Source organism: Stegostoma tigrinum, chromosome 12 (genome assembly GCF_030684315.1).
Source record: "Stegostoma tigrinum isolate sSteTig4 chromosome 12, sSteTig4.hap1, whole genome shotgun sequence".
NCBI lineage: Eukaryota > Metazoa > Chordata > Chondrichthyes > Orectolobiformes > Stegostomatidae > Stegostoma > Stegostoma tigrinum.
The window spans coordinates 74,122,577-74,145,042 of record NC_081365.1 but is presented as its reverse complement, the minus strand read 5'-3'; the positions used below and the strand labels follow the sequence as shown (position 1 = coordinate 74,145,042).

At 39.9% G+C, this 22,466-nt stretch overlaps 1 protein-coding gene across 9 annotated transcripts in view; it reads right to left on the bottom strand.

Moving 5' to 3' along the window:
- Positions 1–2,365: 2,365 nt before the first annotated feature.
- zc3h13 (zinc finger CCCH-type containing 13) overlaps positions 2,366–22,466 on the bottom strand; it is a 98,037-nt gene continuing 77,936 nt past the window's right edge. For all 9 annotated transcript variants that reach the window (XM_048540330.2, XM_048540336.2, XM_048540335.2 and 6 more), the window contains 4 exons: positions 15,247–15,396; positions 12,092–12,292; positions 9,403–9,566; positions 2,366–2,898 (listed from right to left, as the gene is read on the bottom strand). In XM_048540330.2, the coding sequence (XP_048396287.2) occupies positions 2,728–2,898; positions 9,403–9,566; positions 12,092–12,292; positions 15,247–15,396 (686 nt within the window). In that variant the 3' untranslated portion in view covers positions 2,366–2,727. The remainder of the gene's footprint in view (positions 2,899–9,402; positions 9,567–12,091; positions 12,293–15,246; positions 15,397–22,466) is intronic.

Below are 22,466 nucleotides of genomic sequence, written 5' to 3'. Positions count from 1 at the left end.
CAAAAACAGTTTCTCTGCTGAAACATGAGCAGTTCTACAGAGTAGTCTCCTTCTCTCAAAGGTCAATGTGCTGAGGGTTAAACGTTCTAGGGCATTGTACCTGTATAGGATACAGCCTGTCAATAGTACATTGATTAAACGGCAGAGAACTTCATATTTTAAATAATACTGTAATGTAAGCTATTGATCTGTGTAGGGATTTATTGCTGTGGCTTCTCTGTAAAGAAAACTAACATCAGTGAGCCTGTCCAACAAGACAGTCAAGGCCATGGTTATTATCGATCAATAACTTGTTTAAAACACACAGGATGGGTTGGTTTGTTTACTCATTAATTTGATCTACATTTCTGTTCCTTACTGACGATAATTCATCATACTGATCTCCCTGGAGAGCACATTCTGTCCAGCATCAATATGAGATTACCTTATTTCCTTTGTTTCTTAATACTCCCCCTGGCTGTATGCATCGCAGAGTAGAGGAGTATTGCAGGCATAAAATTATGAATCATTAAACACATTAAACCCACCGTGAGAAAAAAGAACCTGCTGCAAGAGGTTGGTTAGTATTACTCATGTAGTGACAGTTCTAAGAGTGCAAGAACACTTTTCTGTGACTGAATTTGCCTTAAAACAAGAAACAAAAATACTGCGCTTAAGAACCCTGCAAACCGTGCTCTCTCTTTATCTGACAGCTCTGAAGAGAAATCAGTTGATTCCTCTACTAAATTACAACTCATTATGAGGACACGCTGTGGTTTGGAATTTAACATGCAAGAAGCAGAATTAGCATTGTTTACATCTTCAGACTGGTAATGTGATCACATCATCAGACCCTTCTGCCTCAAGCACTTTACCTGCATGCTTGCAACTTGTACCACTTCACTTTTTGCACAGCTATATGACAATCTAAAGAAAAACACTTGTTTTTAAAGTTGTACGTGAATTCCCTGAGCATGCAATCAGGTTGTGGTTTCAATGGGCATAATTTTTCCTCATTATTTTAACTTTGATTAGGCTGCTGTCCTGACAAAGTCATTTTGATCGATGACAGTGACCAACTGAGCAGCCAATTATTTTCTTTGATGGGGAATCAAGAGCTAGGGGGACATAAACTGAAAATATTACTGTAATCTATTATGCTTAAACTCTTAACTGTAAAGAGAACTTAACTGAGAGAAATTCAGGACTGCCACCCACTCACTACAGTTCACATCAAAACAAAGGCATTTTTCAGGACTAGCTTTTCATTCAATAATAGTGCCCACAAATATATTTAGAACTTCATAATCAATAGATTGTGCACTTTCATGAATCTATCCTTGTTTACTTGTTTTAACCGTACATCAGAAATCTGTTCACTAAAGTTAAACACAGGTCATCACATGCATTGTAACTAATTCAGAAAGGTGAATATCAAACCGAGACCAGCTTTTCAGGCTAAACCAACTAATATATTTATTTAAAATTAAATAGGGATGTAAAGCATAAAAGTTCATAAAAATACGAACAGTGCATTGTATAAATATAGATATGAAAAATGTCTGCTAATTACGTTTTGCATGTAGTTTTGAAGAAATGTAATAGTCTTACAAATTTGGCAAGATAAAATCTTTGTTTTTAAAACCACAGAGGCAAATTCAATAGGTTTTGTCTTCTCGTGCCATATCCGTATTGCTGTAACGTGTTGCATCTAATCGATTCCTCCAATGATAAAGTTAAGTGAGTCTTCTATGTGATTGGTACTAGAAGATGCAGAATTATTGTACAGTTTCATAGACCTGTGTTAACCTCTTACTTAGTCTGAAGTCAGGTTTTCAAATGATGACAGTTTTCTTCTGTTTTGTATCATTCGATAACTCTAAGGTCTTGGTGATAAAAATAGCATGATGTTTGAAAACATTCAAATACATTTGTGCATGTGAGAAACTCAATAAAACAGGTCAGAAACAATGAATTTTACCTATGGACATTCACCAAAGCATAACTACCCGTCTGAAGAGATCTTTTAGCTGTAATGTAACCAGACACACACAAAGGTCACACAATTGTTTTGTTTAGATTTGAAGGAAATCTTTGCTACTAACATCATTTCGTCCGTAAGAAATTTAAAATTGGTTGACTAAGCTGCTCTATAATCAAATACATTGTGCGGCTTTTCAATTAAAAATGAATTGGAGTGAACATTATATATTTATTATTTGGTGAGATTCCCTTCTTTCAAGGTTGTAAATGGTCCTGGATGAAAAGAAGCACTTGACTGTGCCTCAGAATACTTAGTATAAAGATTTGACACATAAAAGCACTCACCTTCCTGAACATTACTGAGGCTGAAATATCAATGATTATTACACACAATGGCAAGATATTAAATTGTGATTGGATTTAATTCCGATAATTCACCTTTTTTTGCACACACCTTTAATAAAAAAAACACATTTAAACAAAAAAAAAGCACAAAGCTGACAAGGTTTTATTAAAGACTTCAAAACTGTACTGCAAAAATGAAACATCCACTTGTCCAGTACATAGAACAGTATCTGACAAGGTGATCAGAACTCCTAAAACAAACACTCGTGAAAGCTGGAACTTTAAAGTTTGACCATTACAGGTCCTGAGTCAGGCTTGTAAATAAGCACATAGTATCCTTCCAATTATTCAGGTGTGAGGTCCAGTTCTTTATATACAGATACACCAAAATCAAACTCAATCCATGATGTTGCTAAAATTTTACGTCACACAAACTTCCTGTTTAACCTTTGGTCGAGAAATCTTGGTCTCATCACTTTTTTCCTGTCCAGGACCCCGACATAATGCCTTGCGTTTGAACAACCGAAGGCTTGATCTCAGAAGGTCATTGTCCACGACTGGTGGATTTGTGTATATCTGCTTTATTGTACCCTGATAAATAAATACAAATACAAATAAATACAATGACAAAAGCATAACAAACAAAATGAATCTCTCAATGTCAATGTGTTATATGTTTTTAGTAAGGACAAAAGTCAAAAATGCTTCTCTCTCATAAATCTCTCAAGCAGCCCATTCAACAGCAGGCTTGGAACAAATGAGGACCTGGTTTCCAATTTGGACTTTGGCACATAAGAATGAGGAGCAGGGGTGGTCTGGTGACACATGCTGAGCTACTGTTATTGGACTGTAATTAAAACCTTTTTACTATGTTGTAACTATCTCTGTAAGTAGTGCATATGCTTTCCTTTAATCCTCCTCATATAAGACCGTGACTATGTTTTACTCTAAGTTTTCTACTTATACCTAAGGTGGCGCCATTAAAAGACAGCCACTGTAAAAAAATTTCACTGTACTCCTACACTTCTGTATTGTAGTATAAGTGATAATAAAGGATATTCAATTCTGTTCTAAAATTTCTTGAATCTGCTCCGTCATTCAATATGATTATGATCTCGTCTTGGCTTCAACTCCTGCCTGCTCCCAACAAGCCTTCAAACTATTACTCATTAAATTGCTGTCTATCATGTCCTCAAATTTCTTCAGGGTCCCAGTATCACTGCGTGCTGGGACAGTCAATTCCACACATTCACAACCCTTTGACAGAAATAATTTCTCGTCATCTATGTTTAAATCTGCCACCCTACAGCCTAACACTATGACCTCTCATTCTAGGTTGCCACACAACGGGAAACGCCCTCTCTACATCTACTTCTTTAATCTGGCATAGCATTTTATATACATGAAATCAACCTCCTTTTGTCCGAAGCTCTAGTGAGTATCGGCCTAAACGGCTCAATCTGTCCTCATAAGGGAAGCCTCTCATCTTGGGATCTCTCGGGAGCTACAGTGAGGAGGAGGGAGCCTATGACAAATACACCATGAAATGAAAATACGGATTGGTGTTTAAGGTTTCATACAGGAGGCTATTTGGTCCACTGTGTATTCACAGGCTCTCTAAACGAACACCATTATTTAGTGCCACTCTCCTGTGTTTTTCCGAACCCCTTGCACATTGTTTCAATTTCAGGATGTTGACTTGCTTGCCGAGCTGGCTTGTTTTCATTCAGACGTTTTGTCACCATGCTAGGTAACATCATCAACGAGGCCTCAGGTGAAACCATGTTGTTCTACTCTGCTTGGAATTTATACTGTCCGGTCCATTATGGTGAGTAGTGTCATTTCTGGTTTTGTTCTGTATGGGTTTATATATAGGGTCCAATCTATATGTCTGGTGATTGCATTATAGGTTGAGAACCATGCCTGCAGGAATTCCTGTGCGTGACTATGTTTGCCTTGGCCTACTACGGTTACATTGTCCCAGTTAAACTGATGGCCTTCACTGTCCGAGTGCACTGATATTAAGAAAAGTTCATCGTGTCGTTTAGCTGCTAGCTGAAGTTCATGTATTCTGATGGCTAGGTTCTTTCCTGTCTGTTCGATGTAATGCTTGTGGCAGTCATTGCATGGTATTTTGTATATTATGTTTTCTGCATGTTGTGAGTATGGGGTCTTTAATCCTCGTGAGTGTTTGTTGTAGCCTGGCTGTGGGGCTTGTGTGCTACCATGATTCCTAGTGGTCACAGGAGTCTCATTGTCTGATATCTTCTTGATGTAGTCCAGTGTGGCCACTGTGTTAGGGGATACTGTGTCCTCTTGTTGTCTATTTTGTGGGGACCTGCGGATGAATTGCGGGGAAACCCATTCATAGCGAAGATTTTGTATAGGTGCTCTTCCTGTTTCCTGCCTAGTTCTGGCCTGTTGCTGTGAGTGGTGGCCCATTTAACTAACGTCCTAATACAGCTTTGTTTGTGGACGTGGGGGTGGTTGCTGTGGAAGTTGAGCATTTAGTCAGTGTAGGTTGCTTTTCTGTATGCCGAGGTTTGGAACTCCCTGTTGGTCAAATGTTCAACTCTGACATCCAGAAACGTAAGCTATTGTTGTTTTCTTCTTCTCTCGTGAATTTAATCCCTGCGAATACATTGATAATGAGTGGTGGGTCCCTTCTAATTTGTTGCGTTTGATAATGACAAATGTGTTGTCCACATACTGGATCCACAGTTTAGGTTGAATGAGGTTGAGGGTAGTGTGTTCTAGTCTCTGCATGGCTGCTTCTGTAATGAGTCCTGAGATGGATGGGTGTGCCATTGATCTGTCTGTATACTTGACCATTAAAGACAAAGTGTGTGATGAAGCACAGGTCTAGTAGTTTGAGTATGTTGTCATTGCTGATGGAGCTGCTGCTTCCTTCAGTGGCGAGTACTTCTTTGGTTAGTGGGATGTCATATGATGTAAATCATGCAGTGACGTCAAAGGATGCCATAATCTTGTCGTCACTGATTTTTATGTTCTTGAGGATAGTGAGGAATTCTTGGATTGAGTGCATGGAATTGGATGATCCATCGACTAGGTGTTTCAGTCTCTGTTGTAGGCTCTTGGCCAGTTTGTGTGAAGTGTGCCTGGTAGGAAGCAATGGGTTGTGTCTGGTTTGTGCACTTTAGGAAATTCCACTGAAGCGGGTGTGTTCGTGCCTTCTGGTTTCATTCTCATGTGGTCTGTCTTCGTTAGCTGCCCTGCATCCTTTAGTCTCTTCATTGTCTGGGTGTTCCTATTATCCAGCTGCATTGTTGGGTTTATCGCCACCCGTTGGATAGTGCTTGTATCTGCAAGCAATGCCTGTGATTTCTCAAGCATTGTAATGAGGATCACGCGCCCTTTGTCTGCTGGTAGGATTATAATGCTCTTTAATCACAAGGATTAAAGAGCCCATTCCCATGACATGCAGAACCAACGTAGTTTACAAAATATCATGCAATGACTGCCACAAGCTTTATATCGGACAGAGAGGAAGGAAGCTAGCCATCAGAATACATGAACATCAGCTAGCAGTAAAACGATATGACAAACGTTGCCTAATATCAGTACACTTGGATAATGAAGGCCATCTATTTAACTGGGATGACGCAACCGTAGTAGCCCAGCCAAAGCCAAACACAGACACGCATGGAAACTCCTAGAGGCATGGTTCTCTACCTGTAACGCAATCAACAAACATATAGAATTGGACCCCATATATAAACCCATACAGAACAGAACTGGAAATGATAGTACTCACTATAATGGAGCGGGCTGTATAAATTCCAAGCAGAGTAGAAGAACATCGCTTCATTGGAGGCCTCACTGATAACGTTACCTAGCATGGTGATGAAACGTCTGAATGAAAACAAACCAGCTCAGCGAGCAAGTCGACGCCCCCACTCACAACCCAAGCTACAAATCTTGGCCAAAATCTTAAACTGTTTCCATTTAAATGATCATCCAAAGCCCTTCTGAACATGTCAATTCAACCTGCTTCAACCACCCTTCCAGGCAGTGCAACCCAGACCCAAACCATTTGGGCAAAAAAGTTTTTTTTCTCATTTGCTTCATCTACAGATAACTTTAATTCATTCTCGTTCTTGATCCTCTAATGAGCAGGAACATTTTCTCCATTTCTACCCTTACTTATTCCCTCATGATCTTGAAACTTACTATTAGAATTTCTCTGAACGATCTCTTTAAGGAGAGCAGTCCCAACTTTGCCAACCTATCCGCATAATTGAAGTTTTTGATCTCTGGAGCGATTCTTCTAAATCTCTCTTGCATTCACATGCTTTTGAAAGTCTGGCACTCAAAATGGTATGTAACAATTTAGATTAGGTCTCACAAGTGCCTTATACCTCCTTACACTTGCACTCTTATGCTTCTATTAATACAGCCCATGATACTGTAGCCTTTATTAATTTCTCATTCCATCCTGCCATCTTCAATGATCTGTGCAAACATGCACCCAAGAGTCAAAGGAGAGTAAGAACTTGATCAAAGGGGTGGGATTGGAAGTGAAGAAACAGGGGTCCTGAAGATGAATTCAAGTGGCAGACCTAAACAACGAACAGTTTCTTTAAAGACAGTGCTGATTGCTTGGAATTTAGGGAAGAAAGGTTCCAGCTATATGTCAATTTCTCGAGGGACCAAAAACAAACAAACCTCCAACATCGGGCAACATTGTGCTGAAGCAGATCAGGGCGGAAATTTGCTACAATGATACATTAAACAAAAGAAGCATTACACTGTGGTTTTAACATATAAAACATTCAAAACCATTTTATTAAGAGGAACAAACAGTACACCAAAGTAGGACTGAGTGAAGGCCTGGTGGAAAATGGATTTTGAATTGTTTTTTGGTAAGGAGGACAGGACATGGAGGGAAAACAGGATGGAGAACAGACAGAAAACAAAGCCAAGAGGGAGAGGTGTTCCATAAAGAATAACTTGAGTATTTGAGTGTTATGCCATTAATTGTGCCTTGATGCACAGGAAGCCAGGGTCTGACATTAAACAGTGTGACAGAGAGAACAGGGAAGCCTAGGCAAAATTGCAGAGGTAAAATAGAGCAAGATCAAAGATTTGAAAACAAAACCAGGAACTGTAAATTTAATGGATTAGGGCAAGGAACCAAAATAGTCAACGAGGAAATATATTTATGAAGGAACAGGGTTTAGAGTGGAAACAGACATGCATAGATTAATTGTAAGCTGGAGTTTATGAAAGGCAAATAAAAGAAGGAATGCAAAAATAAAATGAATGTTGAGCTGAATATTGTGGTTCCATAGAAATAGAGAAGAGGCAAACAAATAGTTTTGGATGCCATCTACGAAGGACAGGCGTGGAAATGTGAAAAAGGAGGGGGTAAGGCAAAAGTTTTTGATAGAAACATTTTGAATTGTCAAAGGAACGGAGAATGTAAACAGTAAAATGTTCCCTTAAATTTCTTGTCAATAAATGGGTAACAAAGATATTAAATATAATACTGGTACTCTGTAGATGGGGTCAGTTATCTCAGCTAGCCAGATAGCTGGTGTGAGGTTCAGAACAACAGCAACAATGTGGGTTCAATTTCCATTACAGCTGAGCAAGGTTTGGCACCTCCTTCCCTTCTCTGCTCCTGACAGCAGAAGGCAAACTATTACTGATAAAAAAAAGTCAAGAAAATGGCTCAGAACGAGGTTTCCGCAGACAATGAACCAAAGACTTCCCACTGGGCATAGCAATGTATAGACAACTGAAGAACTAGATGGATAAAGAGGGAGACTATAGTTTTAGTGTGCAAGCAACAGGTCTTAGGTTATGGAATGCCTCAGCTCATGTTGGCTACTGAAGCAAACTCTGGTACACTTTTAAGAGGAAATTAAATCGATGAGAACGTGAACAAACTCTGGGAAAATGGAATTTCAGGAAGTGGCCCCAATAAGGACTAAGCAGTGGTACAAAGCTGGGCTGAAATAATTTTCAACACAACAGGAAATCAATGATTTCTAGAAATTACAAATGAAAGTGAGTGAAAAGCTTGAAATTATGTCAGGAAGAACATTATTCTGCAAGTAACGATAAATGCTTGGGATACTAGAGTAAATTACTGGAAGAAAAATAATGGCTGTTTTCTAGAGATAGAGGCTTCTATTACGGAAGCAGTGGTGCTGAGCTGCAAATAGGTGAGCAGCGGGCATGATGCCTATGGTTTCTTACTTACCAGATATTTATACAAATTCACTTCAACATGAACGTTGGACGGCACTAAGTAGCCGGATCCTGGGAATGATGTTTCTACTTTCAGGGCATTTCGTGACTACAGGTTGTGGCCACCAAAGCTGACCTTACTGATTTGACACGGGATCAAATACTTAAGATGTTTTTACACAGGGGCCTACCCTGTTTGCCATTCTCTGCTCTGACGAAGTCAAGATGAGCCAATTGTTCTATGTTCTATGAATCTTGCCTGCTCTTTGACTCTGTCAACATTGAGCTAACACAGGCCATCACATACTTAATCTTCACTGCAGGTTTCCCAATAAAATGGCTGTGACTTGTTTAAATTTCCATTTAATATCATACTGTTAGAAATTCACCATAGAATATGCTACTATTAGCTTCAAAATTAATGGCTCATTCTAGATTCTGAGTTTCTGACAGGAAGTTGAAAACAAGGCTTACCTGATTCAAAATTAGTTAGACTTAAGCCATGTCTTACGAGAATAGGTTGCATATTCAAGTCAAAGATGAGGCAATAACTTTTTCTCTCAGAGAGTTGTGAATCTGTGGAGTTCTCTAGCACACAGGGCTGTCAAAGTTGAGTCATTAAGTATATTCGAGGCTGAGATAGAAGATTTTTAATCAGTAAGGGAATCAAAAGTAAGAGGGAAAAGGCAGGAAAGCAGAGTTGAAGATTATCAGATCAGCGATGACCTCACTCAATGGAGCCCAGTTTTAATGGCCTCCTTAGCTCGTGTTTCTTACAGTTTCCTACTACGTTACATAGACCTAAATCAGAGACAGACATAAAATTTCACCCTAGATACTACTGCAGTTAGTGATTAAAAAAAAGTGAAGGAGACTTACTCTTTCATTTCTTAATAGCTGTTTACGAATGGCAAGATCCCTACGAGAGCAAAGTGCTTTGCAGCAGGGTCCCAGGTTACTAAGCAAACTCGCTCTCTCCTCTTTTCTCTGTACAGCAGCCATGTTGAGGGCTCCAAGCTCATGTTCGAAAAGGTTTTCTGCATCTTCAAGAAAATTATAAATATGGTGAATAAGGACAACGTTTGTATTAAGGATGCAAAAGACACAAACATGTTCATGCTTGGACAAGAAAAAGATGAACAGGTTAAAATTGTAGATTTTATCTATTTATTATTAGAAATCCTTAAAATTACAGGAGGTTTTGAGTGAACAGCCTAAAAGAAAGTGACGTCAATTATGGGAAAGAGCAAAACTAGTTGCTATTAAAATAGTCAAGAAATCAAATGGAGATTTCAGAAGTCATTCTATTATCTGGACAATGGTGAGAATATGGAACTCACAACCACAAGGAGTAGTTAAATACAGACACATTTAAAAGGAATCAAGCATGAAGAACAAGAAAATGGAGGATTATGCAGAAAGAAAAAAAGTTTACAGTTGCAATTTTGTATTCTCAAGTCTTTTGAGGCTGCCATAGGCACCGTTTTACTGTATCCAATGACTCCTCATTTGGATATTCTACTTCTTTACGTGTGGAGCATGACTGGAAAACACCTTCAAAAGCTGCTCTAATAATATTACATTGTGTGTCCAGGTTTCAAAATTCTAACCCCCAAACATAAAAGAATACAAATTTCTGAAATCATGATTATGATATAAAATAATACCAATCTTAGAGATAAGTAATCGGCTATTTTTGCCAGTAGTTTTGCTATTTAGTTTCATTACGAAAACCAATCACACACACACACGGGGTTATACTGTTATACAGCATGGAAACAGACCCTTTGGCCTAACCAATCCATGCCGACAATGTTCCCAAACTGAACTAGTCCCATCTGCCTGTGCTTGGCTGATAACCTTTCAAACCTTTCCTATTCGTGAAATTATCCAAATGTTTTTTCTGTGGCAGTTCATTCCACACATGAACCGCTTTCTACGTAAAGAAGTTGCCCCTCACATTCTTCTTAAATCTTTCTCCTTTCACCTTAAAAATATGCTGCGAGCATTGAACTCAACCACTGTAGGGAAAAGACCTCTGTCATCCACCTTGTCTCATGATTTTATAATCCTCAAAGGTCAAACCTCAATCTCCTACTTTCCAGTGAAAAAAGTCCCATCCGTTCCAGTCTATTTTTAATCGCAAACCCTTCATTCCTGGAACTGGAGCTAATCTTTAAACACTTTTACAAGCTTTTATTTACGGAGGTGTAAATTACAGAGGTATTCCTAAGCCAGCCCTAACAGTTTCCGCCAGTTCCTGCTGGGATTAGTTATGGACACATCTCCAGACAGGTAGCTGTTAAATCCTGAAATTCAGAGCCAGAGGCAGGGCCTCTAACCATGTGGCACAAGACCCTTGTTCCCTTTCATAGAAGAATCCCAATTCCCTGCCGATAGCATTAAATACAAGTAATATGCAATTATTACCACTGCCACTAGAAATAAACTAAAATATACAGGCAGAGTACAATGGTTGTACTTTTTATTGGTTTACAATACCTTCAGTTCACTCATACCTCCTCTTCTGGTCTATTTTAGCAACAGAAAGGCTATTCGATTTGAAATTAGATTGCAAACCTACCCAGAAACCAATCCACATACTTTGAAGCATTGTAATCAATACTGCAAACTGAAGCTCATTTATCAAGAAAGCATTCATTGTGTCACATTGCATTTTTAATACAGTGATTATTTACTACCATTATTTCAATCAAACACAATGATCTGCAATTCCTTTATATAGTAGATACTGTAGGCAAACAAAAATCTAATATTACTTTCTGCCATTCCAACATTTGAAATACAAAGATTTTGCTCAGGAACTTTTGTTTGAGATTTGCTGCAGAATGCTGGAATATCAGCCTGGAAGGGTCTAGGTTAAATTTTGAATATTACGCATCCTTCACTCATCATGGGTACTGCACCCACTTTGAACTTTGGTTGGAAAGAAATACCGGGGATGCTCACAAATGCATCTTTGAGGCATTGCGTATGGTTCCATGTCATATTCTCGCACTATTATAACCAGATTGTTCTGTCCTGGAGCTAAGCTGAAACTAATCATTTAACCTCCAGTTCCATAGACGTGCTCTTTGGAGAATGTGAATCTTTGGGATTCTATACTTCTGAGGACTGTAGCTGCTCTGTCGACAAATATACTTAAGACGGATATGGATACATGATTGGTCATTCACGGAATCAAGGATATGGGCTGCAGGTAGAGTTGGGGTTAAGGCTGATGATCATTTTGAAAGGAGATGCAGGGTGCGAAGGCCTCATGATCTAGTCCTGCTTCCAGCTCATTCAAAAACCCATCAAACTATTTGGGAGGAAGAAAACCAGATAACCTAAATTGTAGAAACAATTAAGAAATACAAAATAGTTTCCTACAAGGTCTTGAATGCCAAGAAATTTTCTCAGTCTGGAGTGTCAATCAAACAATACATGTAATATTGGTATTGTTAGGTTTGTTAATATCCCAGTATCCCACTACTCAGATAATGCTATTTACCTAATGATATTACGGCACATGAATGTGACAACTGAGGTGTGACATTACCAATACCTTTGGTGTTGTTCATAGCAGCCCGACAAGTTTCATTGACCTTGGCAAACAATTCTGCACCAGCCAGACGCTTGGATATTCCCGCTCGTAACAGGATTGCTCCGGGGGTGAACTTTAACAGAGCAGCTCCAGGCTCCCTTGGCTCTTTAGGCTGCTTGGGCAACAGGCTGGACCAATCGACATCAATCACATCCATAGGATCTACAAGATAAGCTTTATCATCAGTTTACTGTGTAAAATACATTTCTGAATCAAGTAAGAAGCAAATAAAGATCCTCACTCAACAGGCATTGCAAGTTTTTGCATAAGGTGTTTGGAGTCCTCTGTTCATACACACACAGAACCCCTAGCACCTCTAGGAATCTCAATTCGCTCATGTAGCGTATATCTACATTTGCTTATTAGCAAAAACAGTTCTACTGGTTTATAGTAAAATATTACAGCTTATCTGGAGAATGAGAACAATACACATTCACAAAACCTCAATATATTATTCCAAAGTATTATTTTACTATTAATTTTTATATTTATATCTTTTCTGTTAGTGATGTATGATTACTACTGGATGTTGTACGGCGAGAGACACATTAAGGAATTCAAACATGACTTCATAAAAATATCAAAGCCTACAAGGATTCTCTGCTCCAGAAAGCTATCAAAGCAGCATCATGAGTCCTGGGAACTCACTTCCTTAAGAGACAGTGGATGCAGAGTCCTTGAATACTGCAAAGGCAGAGGTGGATAGATTCTTGTTAAGCAAGGGGTGAACAATTCTCAGTGGTAGGCAAGATTTGAGATTACAGTCAAATAAGACACGATCTTATTAAATGGCATAGCCGACTTGAACTTTGCCCTATCTATATTCTTCGCTGTGTACGCATCAGGACAGAATCGCAAGAATACCTAATTTCAAAACTATAAACAAATTGTTGCTCCCTTCGATATTTGGCAATCTTGTATCTGCACGAGCAATGTAAAATGAAAATCTTCAATAGCACATCTCTTTTTCCCAGCAATTACTTGGTTATAAGAGCATCACAGAATAATTAGAATTCTAGGAACTGCACATTAGGAAGGTACTGCCTTGAGGTAGCACAACGTATTGAATGTATGTACAAAATGGGAAATAATAGCTTAATACAGAAGTTAGTTTTCATATCTGTTTAATGGGAATTTATTCTGCATGATAAAGGGTAGCAGAGTTTCAAATCTGATCATCCAATTGTTCAGGGATAGCACGGATCACATGACTACAGTCTTAGAATCAACAGGTTGGCACCAACCTTCCAGTTGTACAGTTATGAATTATTTTTAAGAGTTTTGTGACTAAAAGAAACTGAGTAGCAGTCTGCACAGGTTGCGATCATGGTGCCTGAATGTTATTCTACTTCTGAGAATATAGACCTCCATTAACTTAGTGTCAATATTTAATATACCATTGGGCTACTATATCGTCAGTGTCCAACCTAATATGGTCAAATTGATCTTCTTGATTAGTCAAGTCAATTTGTTGATCAAAATTCAGTACCAGTTAGTAACTGAATGTCAGATTCTCAGGTCCCTATTGATTTATGGTAAATTATGCTTCACCTTCACCAAGTTGGCTACCAGGGGTGTCCAGGTCAGGCGTCCAACTTCTACATAAAATCAAACAACAATATCACACAGAAAAGTATAAATGGAACTCCGTTATATTTCAAGCTGAAACAGCATCAAAGCCCTGACATATCAAAAATCTTGATCTAGAATAGAGATTCTTCACAAAAGGTGTTTATCAGTTCATATAGCTATCTTGCAGTTAACATTGACAATGCTACTGCACACAAACACGGTGACCTTGCATTTAGAAGTGGTTCACCAATATATAAGGAATAACCTAACTGAAAGTTTTCAATACGCTATTTAAGCAGACACTTTCCCAGCATTCCATTACTTTTTCTTGGGTGGGAAAGAAGCAATAAAGCTGGTTTGGTGCATTCTGCATACCCTAGGACACAGAATGATCAATAAAAGATACACCTTATTTAAACTACATGATGACAGAGGCATTCCGGCACCATAACTTCCTGGGCTACAGAAACAATGCATTTATGATTAATTTTGATTCCTAGATAAAGAAAGAAGAATTGAATTTGTAGGAATGAAATTCTGTTGAGTACGAAAAGCACTGGATTTAGGAGACAAAATTAAACTCAGAATATTGGAAAATTAAACCATCTAACTTACCCTGCCAAGGATCATGCATTTTGTCACCAATGGAAGGGTGCAGATCTATCGAGAATGTCGTATAATGTGTGGTGGGCTGTGGCATTGCTCACACTCAACAGTTTGGCAGTGATTAAATTAAAAAATTTGAGGAAGTGTGCATCTACCAATGGATAGGTACAGGACAACTATTTTATAAGGTTCATGAATAAAATCAGAAACAGCACAGCAATATTCATATAAAGATGTGCAAGACTGCACACATGAAAATCAGAAATTCTCACAAACATATTGGCTACCAGAGAATGGCTATGAATGCACTCTACTCCCCATTACTGCTTTGCCTGCAGTCAATGTAATTATTTCAAATTAACATTTGAATAACTATAATTGATCAGTAGTCAACAAGTTGAATCTAAAAACTTAAAACATTAAAATATTGCCAAAAGTATTTTTTCTGCTTTCTCAAATAGATCGTGGGTCTGGAGTAAGTTCAAATAACTTGACTTGAGGTATAAGGGGATATTCTCAACCAAGCATAACAGGAAAGCTTGGCTGGATTTCCCACACTTATTCCAAAGCTAGATGGCTGATTCCAAGAACCATGAAATGAAGTGAAGCAAATTTACAAAGACTGAATGAAATATTAAAACGACAAAATTAAATGGTAGCAGTGCAAACTGCTATCTGAATATTCTTTGCTGGCCCTTGTAAGCCATGGCTGCTCATGGCAAAGTAAAGGAACCCTCAAGTGATTCCTGTGTGCTCCATTGGTTATGGGAATATTATGGTTTGTATCTCCACAATTAGAAGACCTATATTCAATTTCGATTTTGTAAACACATCTTTATTTTTTAACTGTTTAAAAAAGATTAATCACTTCAATATTAGGCAATGCACATTACATATCCTACTGTACAAAAACATAGTGCAGATTTTTAAAGGGATACCTGGTATTTTTTCTTCGTCCTGGTTCTCTTCTCTTTTCTCTGCATCATCTGCCAGTATTTCATCCAGCTCATCATCGCTAATTGGCTCATATTCCTCACAAGACCCTGACACCGAGTACTGCGCATCATCAACTTTCCCATCATGCTCACCTAAAGGCAATGAAAAAAGCATGCTGGTGGCTGAGTGATGAATGAACAGAAGAAGATCAGACACACAGTCTTTTACCCTGTTCTCAAAGAATTTATATGTAACAGACAATTTTGGTGGTATCCATTACTTCTTAGGTACAACATTAATAAAACTACTTATCTCAGATTGATACAAGGTCCAACTGCAACTGGGGGGAGTACTTGCACAGTGACTGCTAGATCTAACAGACATACATGAGCACGGTCTTAATATATGTGCCGTAACCTTCTCTTTTGTTACATTTCAGAAAGTGAATACTAACGCACATTTCCCATCCATTTAAATTATTAAAAGCCTAAGAGCATCGATGGATCATTTCAGCGCTGTTCATCTGGTTTGACAACCTATCAGACTATACCTCAAAAGGCAAAGTGCATTTAAGTGTCTCTGAGCATCCCCTGGAACCACAGTAACATCTGCCTTTGGAGTCTGATTGCAACGCAAGTGCTGCTGTGAAGGCAACACTTAGGCAACACCAATTGTGCTATGTAACTAAAAAATCTTATGTATGGGATATGGGGATTGCATGCTCACATGTATTCATTATCCATCCTTAAGAGACCTTAAACAGGTGGTGGTGGCCTGCCTTCTTGAACCATGTGGACCAGTGTACACAGTTCTGTTAGGTAGGTTGCACCATGATAGTAACCACAACAATGAAATAAATGTATAATTTAGCCTAATAGAATACTTAGAGGGGAATATTCAGGTTGTGGTGCAATTGCTGTCCTTTTCCTTTCAGACAAAAAGAACCGAGGGCTTGGAAAATGATAAAGAAACCTTGACGAGCTACCACAATACAAACTGTAGATGGTACACAGTGCAGCCAAGGTGCCCCAATGTTGCCAGTGGTAGGTAGGGTGTCAATCATATGGGCTGTTTTATTCCCTATGGCACTAAAAGATAAAGGGACCAATTGTCAATTGAATCATGGACTAGACAAAACTTCAGCCAATTTCCATTACAATGCATCGTGGGTTACTCCAAGAAACATTGGGCAAGTTACTCTTTGTGGTCAGGTCATGACCTTATAACAACAACATTTACTAGGCCCGTAACATTCTCTCAAATTCCTAAGCAAAGTATGCCAAACCCCTTGGAATGGCAACTTTGCATGTGCAAAGATATACAGAGACGTAATCCAGCACATTCACTGAAGCAAGCAATGGTATATGACCAATACTGCCAGATAACAGGAGAGATGGTAATCATTTTAGAGCTATAACATCATCACCAGCACATGTAGCGACACACAGGAGAATCAAGTCAAGTAAGTTTCAAACCTAAATTAAAAACCAAAAGAACTGCAGATGCTGTAAATCAGGAACAACAACAGAAATTGCTGGAAAAGCTCAGCAAGTCTGGCAGCATCTGTGAAGAAAAAAAGAATCAGATAAGGGTCACTGAACCTGAAACATTAACTCCGATTTTTTCTCTAGTAAGTTTCAAACCTGCCTGACAGCTGCTGATTGGAGAAACAGCAGCCAGATATATGCATACCTACAGATCCCATCCTTAGGTCAAAGCAGATGGCAATCCATCACCAAGAGACATTTTGTAATATCACCACTGATCAAACCAGTCAAGTCCTAAAGGACACAGCTGCTACACTGAATCTGTGACTGGTGGTGAATGAACCAACAAAGATGAGAAAACAAACTTGACTTCATACTGGTGCAGATACATTTCACCATGGTGGTATCCGTAAGAGTGACTACTATGCAGCCTTTGTGAGATGAAGCCTTGTCTTCATACTGAGGAGACCAACTACTGTAATGTGTGGAATAATCGCTGTGATAACTGGGATAGGCTTTGAACAGAGCTTACAACTCAATACTGGGCACCCCCAAAGTGCTGTGGATCAAATGCAGCTGCAGGATTATAATCCAACTCAATCATAGCCCAGTGACTCCATATTATCATCATCAAAGCCAAGCGATTAACTCCAGTTTATTTAAGCGTGCGTGCCTGGAGCAACAATAGGCATACTTGAAAATGAGGCGAAACCTGGTGAGCTACAAAACGTGTGCCAAACAACATAAAGGAGGAAGTGGCAGACAGCTAAGAGATGCCACAACTAGAGGATCAGATATAAGCTCTACAGTTTGGGCGTATCCAGTTGAGAAAGGTGTTGGACAACTCATCAAACTCCTCACTGGAGAAAGAGGCTTGACAAATATCACTATCCACAACAATGGTGGAGCCCGGCAAAGATAAGACTGAAACATTTGAGACACACTTCAGCCAGAAAGGCTGATCCATCTTGGCCTCCTCCTGAAGTTCCCAGCTTCACCGATGTCAGTCTTCAGCCAATTTAATTCACTCCACAGAATATCAAGAAACAGCTGGAGGAACTGGAATACTGCAAAAGCTATGGGCCCTGACAACATTCCGGCAATAGTGCTAAAGACTTGTGTCCAGAACTTGTTGCTTCCATAGCCAAGCAGTTCCAGTACAGTTATAGCACTGGCATCTACTGGATGATGTGGAAAATTGCCCAGGTATGACCTGTACACAAAATGCAGTGCAAATCCAACCTGGTTAATAACTGCCCCATCAGTCTCCTGTTGATAACCAGTAAAGCGATAGAAGGTATCATCAACAATGCTATCAAGCAGCATCTCCTCAGCAATAACAAGCTCAGTTACACTCAGTCTGGGTTTGCCAGGGCCACTCATTACAGCTTACTTCAAACATGGACAAAGCAGCTGAAGTTCATAAGTGAAGTGAGAGTGATTGCCTTTGACATTGAGGCTACGTTTGGCTGAGTTTGGCATCAAGAACCCTGAGAAAAACTGAGGTCAAAAGGAATAAAGAGGAAAATTCTCTGCCTGTCAGAGTTAAACCTAGCAAAAAAGGAAGATGGTCATCATTACTGGAGGTCAGTCGACTAAGTTCCAGGACTTTCCTCATGGTAGTGTTCAAGGCTCAACACCTTCATGCTTAGTACTATTCACAACTCCCTCAATACTGAAGAGGTCCATGTCCAAATGCAAAAGGAAGTGGACAATAATCAAGTGTGGGATAAAAAGTGGCAAGTAATATTTGTATCACACAAGTACCAGGTTTGAGGAGCAGGTAAAAGAACTTTGAGGAGCAGGAAAACACGCTTGAACGGATCAAGATTGAGGAAGTTGATGTGCTGGAAATTTTGACAAACATTATGATTGATAAGTCCCCAGGGCCAGACCAGATTTATCCTAGGTTGCTCCGGGAAGCGAGAAAGGAGGTTGCTAAGCCGCTGGCGAAGATCTTTGCTTCCTCACTCTCCACGGGAGTTGTACTGGAAGACTGGAGGGAGGCAAATGTTGTTCTTCTTTTCAAGAAAGGGAATAGGGAAATCCCTGGAAATTACAGACCAGTTAGTCTTACGTCTGTGGTCAGCAAGGTTTTGGAAAGAATTCTGAGGGATAGGATTTATGACTATTTGGAAAAGCATAGCGTGATTAAAGGGAGTCAGCATGGCTTTGAGAGGGGCAGGTCATGCCTTACAAATCTTATTGAGTTCTTTGAGGAAGTCACGAGACAGGTTGATGAGGGTCGAGCAGTGGATGTGGTGTACATGGACTTCAGCAAGGCATTTGATAAGGTTCCCCATGGCAGGGTCATTCATAAAGTCAGGACGTATGGGATACAGGGTGATTTGGCTGTCTGGATTCAGAATTGGTTGGCTGACAGGAGGCAGAGAGTGGTTGTAGATGGTAAGTATTCTGCCTGGAGGTCAGTGCTGAGTGGTGTCCCACAGGGCTCTGTTCTTGGGCCTCTGCTCTTTGTACTTTTTATAAATGACTTGGATGAGGAGGTTGAGGGGTGGGTTAGTATGTTTGCTGATGACACAAAGGTTGGAGGTGCCATTGATAGTATCGAGGGCTATTGCAGACTTCAGTGAGACATTGACAGAATGCAGAGCTGGGCTGAGAAATGCCAGATGGAGTTCAACCTGGATAAATGCGACGTGATGCATTTTGGAAGGTCGAACTTAAATGCTGACTATAAGATTAAAGGCAGGATTCTCGGCAGTGTGGAGGAACAGTGGGATCTTGGTGTTCAAGCGCATAGCTCCCTCAAAGTTGCCACCCAGGTGGATAAGGTTGTTAAGAAAGCATATGGTGTTTTGGCTTTCATTAACAGGGGGATCGAGTTTAAGAGCCGCGAGGTTATGCTGCAGCTCTACAAAACGCTGATGAGACCACACTTGGAATACTGTGTCCAGTTCTGGTCGCCCTAGGAGGTGGTTTACCAGGATGCTGCCTGGACTGGAGGGTTTGTCTTTAGAGGAGAGGTTGACTGAGCTTGGACTTTTCTCTCTGGAGAGAAGGAAGAAGATAGGTGACCTGATCGAGGTGTACAAGGTAATGGGAGGCATGGATAGAGTCGCTAGCCAGAGACTTTTCCCCAGGGCAGGATTGACTGCCACGAGGGATCATAGTTTTAAGGTGTTAGGAGGAAGATATAAAGGAGACGTCAGAGGGAGATTCTTCACCCAGAGAGTTGTGAGTGCATGGAATAGTTTACCAGTGGTAGTCGTAGAAGCAGAGTCATTAGTGACATTTAAGTGACTGCTGGACATGCACATGGACAGCAGTGAATTGAGGGGAATGTGGGTTAGGTTATTTTATTTTTGGATTAGGATTATGCCATGGCACAACAGCGTGGGCCGAAGGGCCTATACTATGCTGTACTTTTCTATGTTCTATGATGATCTCCAACAGGACAGAATCTAATTATCAAACCTTGACATTGATGTATTACGTCGCTGAATCTTCCACTATCAACATCCAGATAGGTTACCATCGACCAAAACTGCTATAAGTACTGTGGTTACAAGAGCCAGCCAGAAGGGAGGAGTCCTGCAGTGAGTAACTCATCTGTTGACTCCCCACAGTCTGTTCACCATCTATAAGGCAATTCAGGGATGTGATGGAATTCTGTCCACTTGGTAACTGTAGCTCCAACAATACAGAAGAAACTTGCCACTATCCAAGACAAAGAGCTCTCTTGGCATCACATCCACAAATATTAGCTCCCTCCACCAATGTTGAGCAGCAGTGTGTACCATCTATGAGATTCACTGCAGAAATTTACCAAGGCTTTTACGCAGCACCTTCCAAACCTAGGACTACTACCATCTAGAAAGACAAGGGTAATAGATACATGGGCGCACCAATATGCATAAGATCCCTTCCAAGTCTCTCAACATCTTGGCTTGGAAATATATTGTCATTCCTTCAGTCCCACTGGGTCAAAATCCTGTAACTCCCGGCCTCATGGCATCATATATCAAATGGACTGCAGCAGTTCAGGAAGGTAGCTTAAGACCACAATCTCAAAAGAAACTAAGGGATGGGCAATAAATGGAAAGCTCATATGGCGTGAATAAATTAAGAATAAAATTCAGGTACCACTCCCAATTATGACATCAAATCCATTTCCCTGGAATGACTTGGATGAGGAAAGTGAATGTACTATGGCAAGTTTGCAATCGGCACAAAAATAGGTAGGAAAGTAAGTGGTTGGAATGACACAGAGTTTCTTAGAAGGACTTATATCAGGTTAAGTGAGTGGGCAAAAACTTGGCAAATGGAATATAGTGTGGGAAATTGAAAGTGGGCCACATTGGCAGGAAGAGGAGAGGAGCTGAATATTACTTAACTGGTTTAAAGGCTGAAGGATGCTATACCACAGAGGAATTTGGGAGTCGTTTTCCTTGAATCACATAAAGCAAGCACACAAATTCAGCAGGTAATTGGGAAGACAAACGGAATGTTGGCCTTTCTCTCGAATGGAATATGGAAGTTGGGAAGCTTTGGTAAAACTATACTAGGTACAAGTTACACCAAACCTCGAATACTGTGAACAGTTTTGGTCCTCTTATTTAAGCAATCCAGAGAAGGTTCACTGGGTTGATCCTGGGTACGTAGGCATTGTCTTATGAAGAGAGGTAAGAGTAGGTTGACCTTTACCCTCATTGGCGTTTAGAAGAATGGTAAGCAGCATTATTGAAACAAAGATTCTTAAAGGTTTTGAAATGGCAGAGGTGGAGAAGTTGTTTCCCCTTGTGGAAGGTTCTAGGGTCAGAGGGAATAACCTTAGTTTAAGAGGCTGCCCATTTAAGACAGAGATCAAGAGTCGTTTCTTCTCATAAAGTACAGTGAATGTGTGGAATTATTCACTGCAAAGGGCTGTCGAGGCTGAGTTGTTAAGTACATGCAAGACTTGAGGCACATAGATTTTTAATCACTAAGAGGGTCAAGGGATATGGCCAAAAGGGCAGAAAAGTGGACATGAGGATTATCAGATTAGCTGAAAGGTCTACTTCGGCTCCTTTACCATATGTTCTTAAATGCAATTGAGATAACTGAGTGTTGGTGGGATTGAAGTGGCCAATGGCCAGCTTATCCTCAGAAATGGAAACAGAGAGGTCAAGGAAAGGAAAAGGGTATCAGAGACAGACAAGGTGAAGGTGTGTGAAGGATGGATATTTGAATCTAAACTGATCAACTTTTCCAATTCTGGACAACAGCAGGAAGCAGCACCAATGACACACTGGGGATATGGAGAAAGAATCGCAGGGGGTGTGGGCCAGAGTAGGACTGGAACAATGAATGTCCCACACATCCCAGAAAGAGACAGGCATAAATGGGACCAATGTGGGCACCAAAAACCACTTGTCTGGCTTGAAGAAAGTGCGAAGAGATAAAAGAAAAGCTGTTTAAAGTGAGAACCATTTTAGCCAGGCAAAGGTGGGTGGAGTTGGGAATTATTCAGTCTCTTTTCCAGGCAATTAATCATGGACAATTTTAAAACGTATTTAAGCTGAAAAAAAATCTGATTGGTAATAGTAGCCTCAACGAAGGGTTCATAGCATGCTTTTGAAATAGGTTGTTAGAGCAGCAGATTATATTAGATTTAGTATTGCATAATATGGTAGGATTAATTCATGATCTCAGAATAAAAGCATCGCCAAGGTTTGGAGATCATAATCCGATTGAATTCAACATCTGGTTTGAAAGGGAGAAATGTGGGTTCG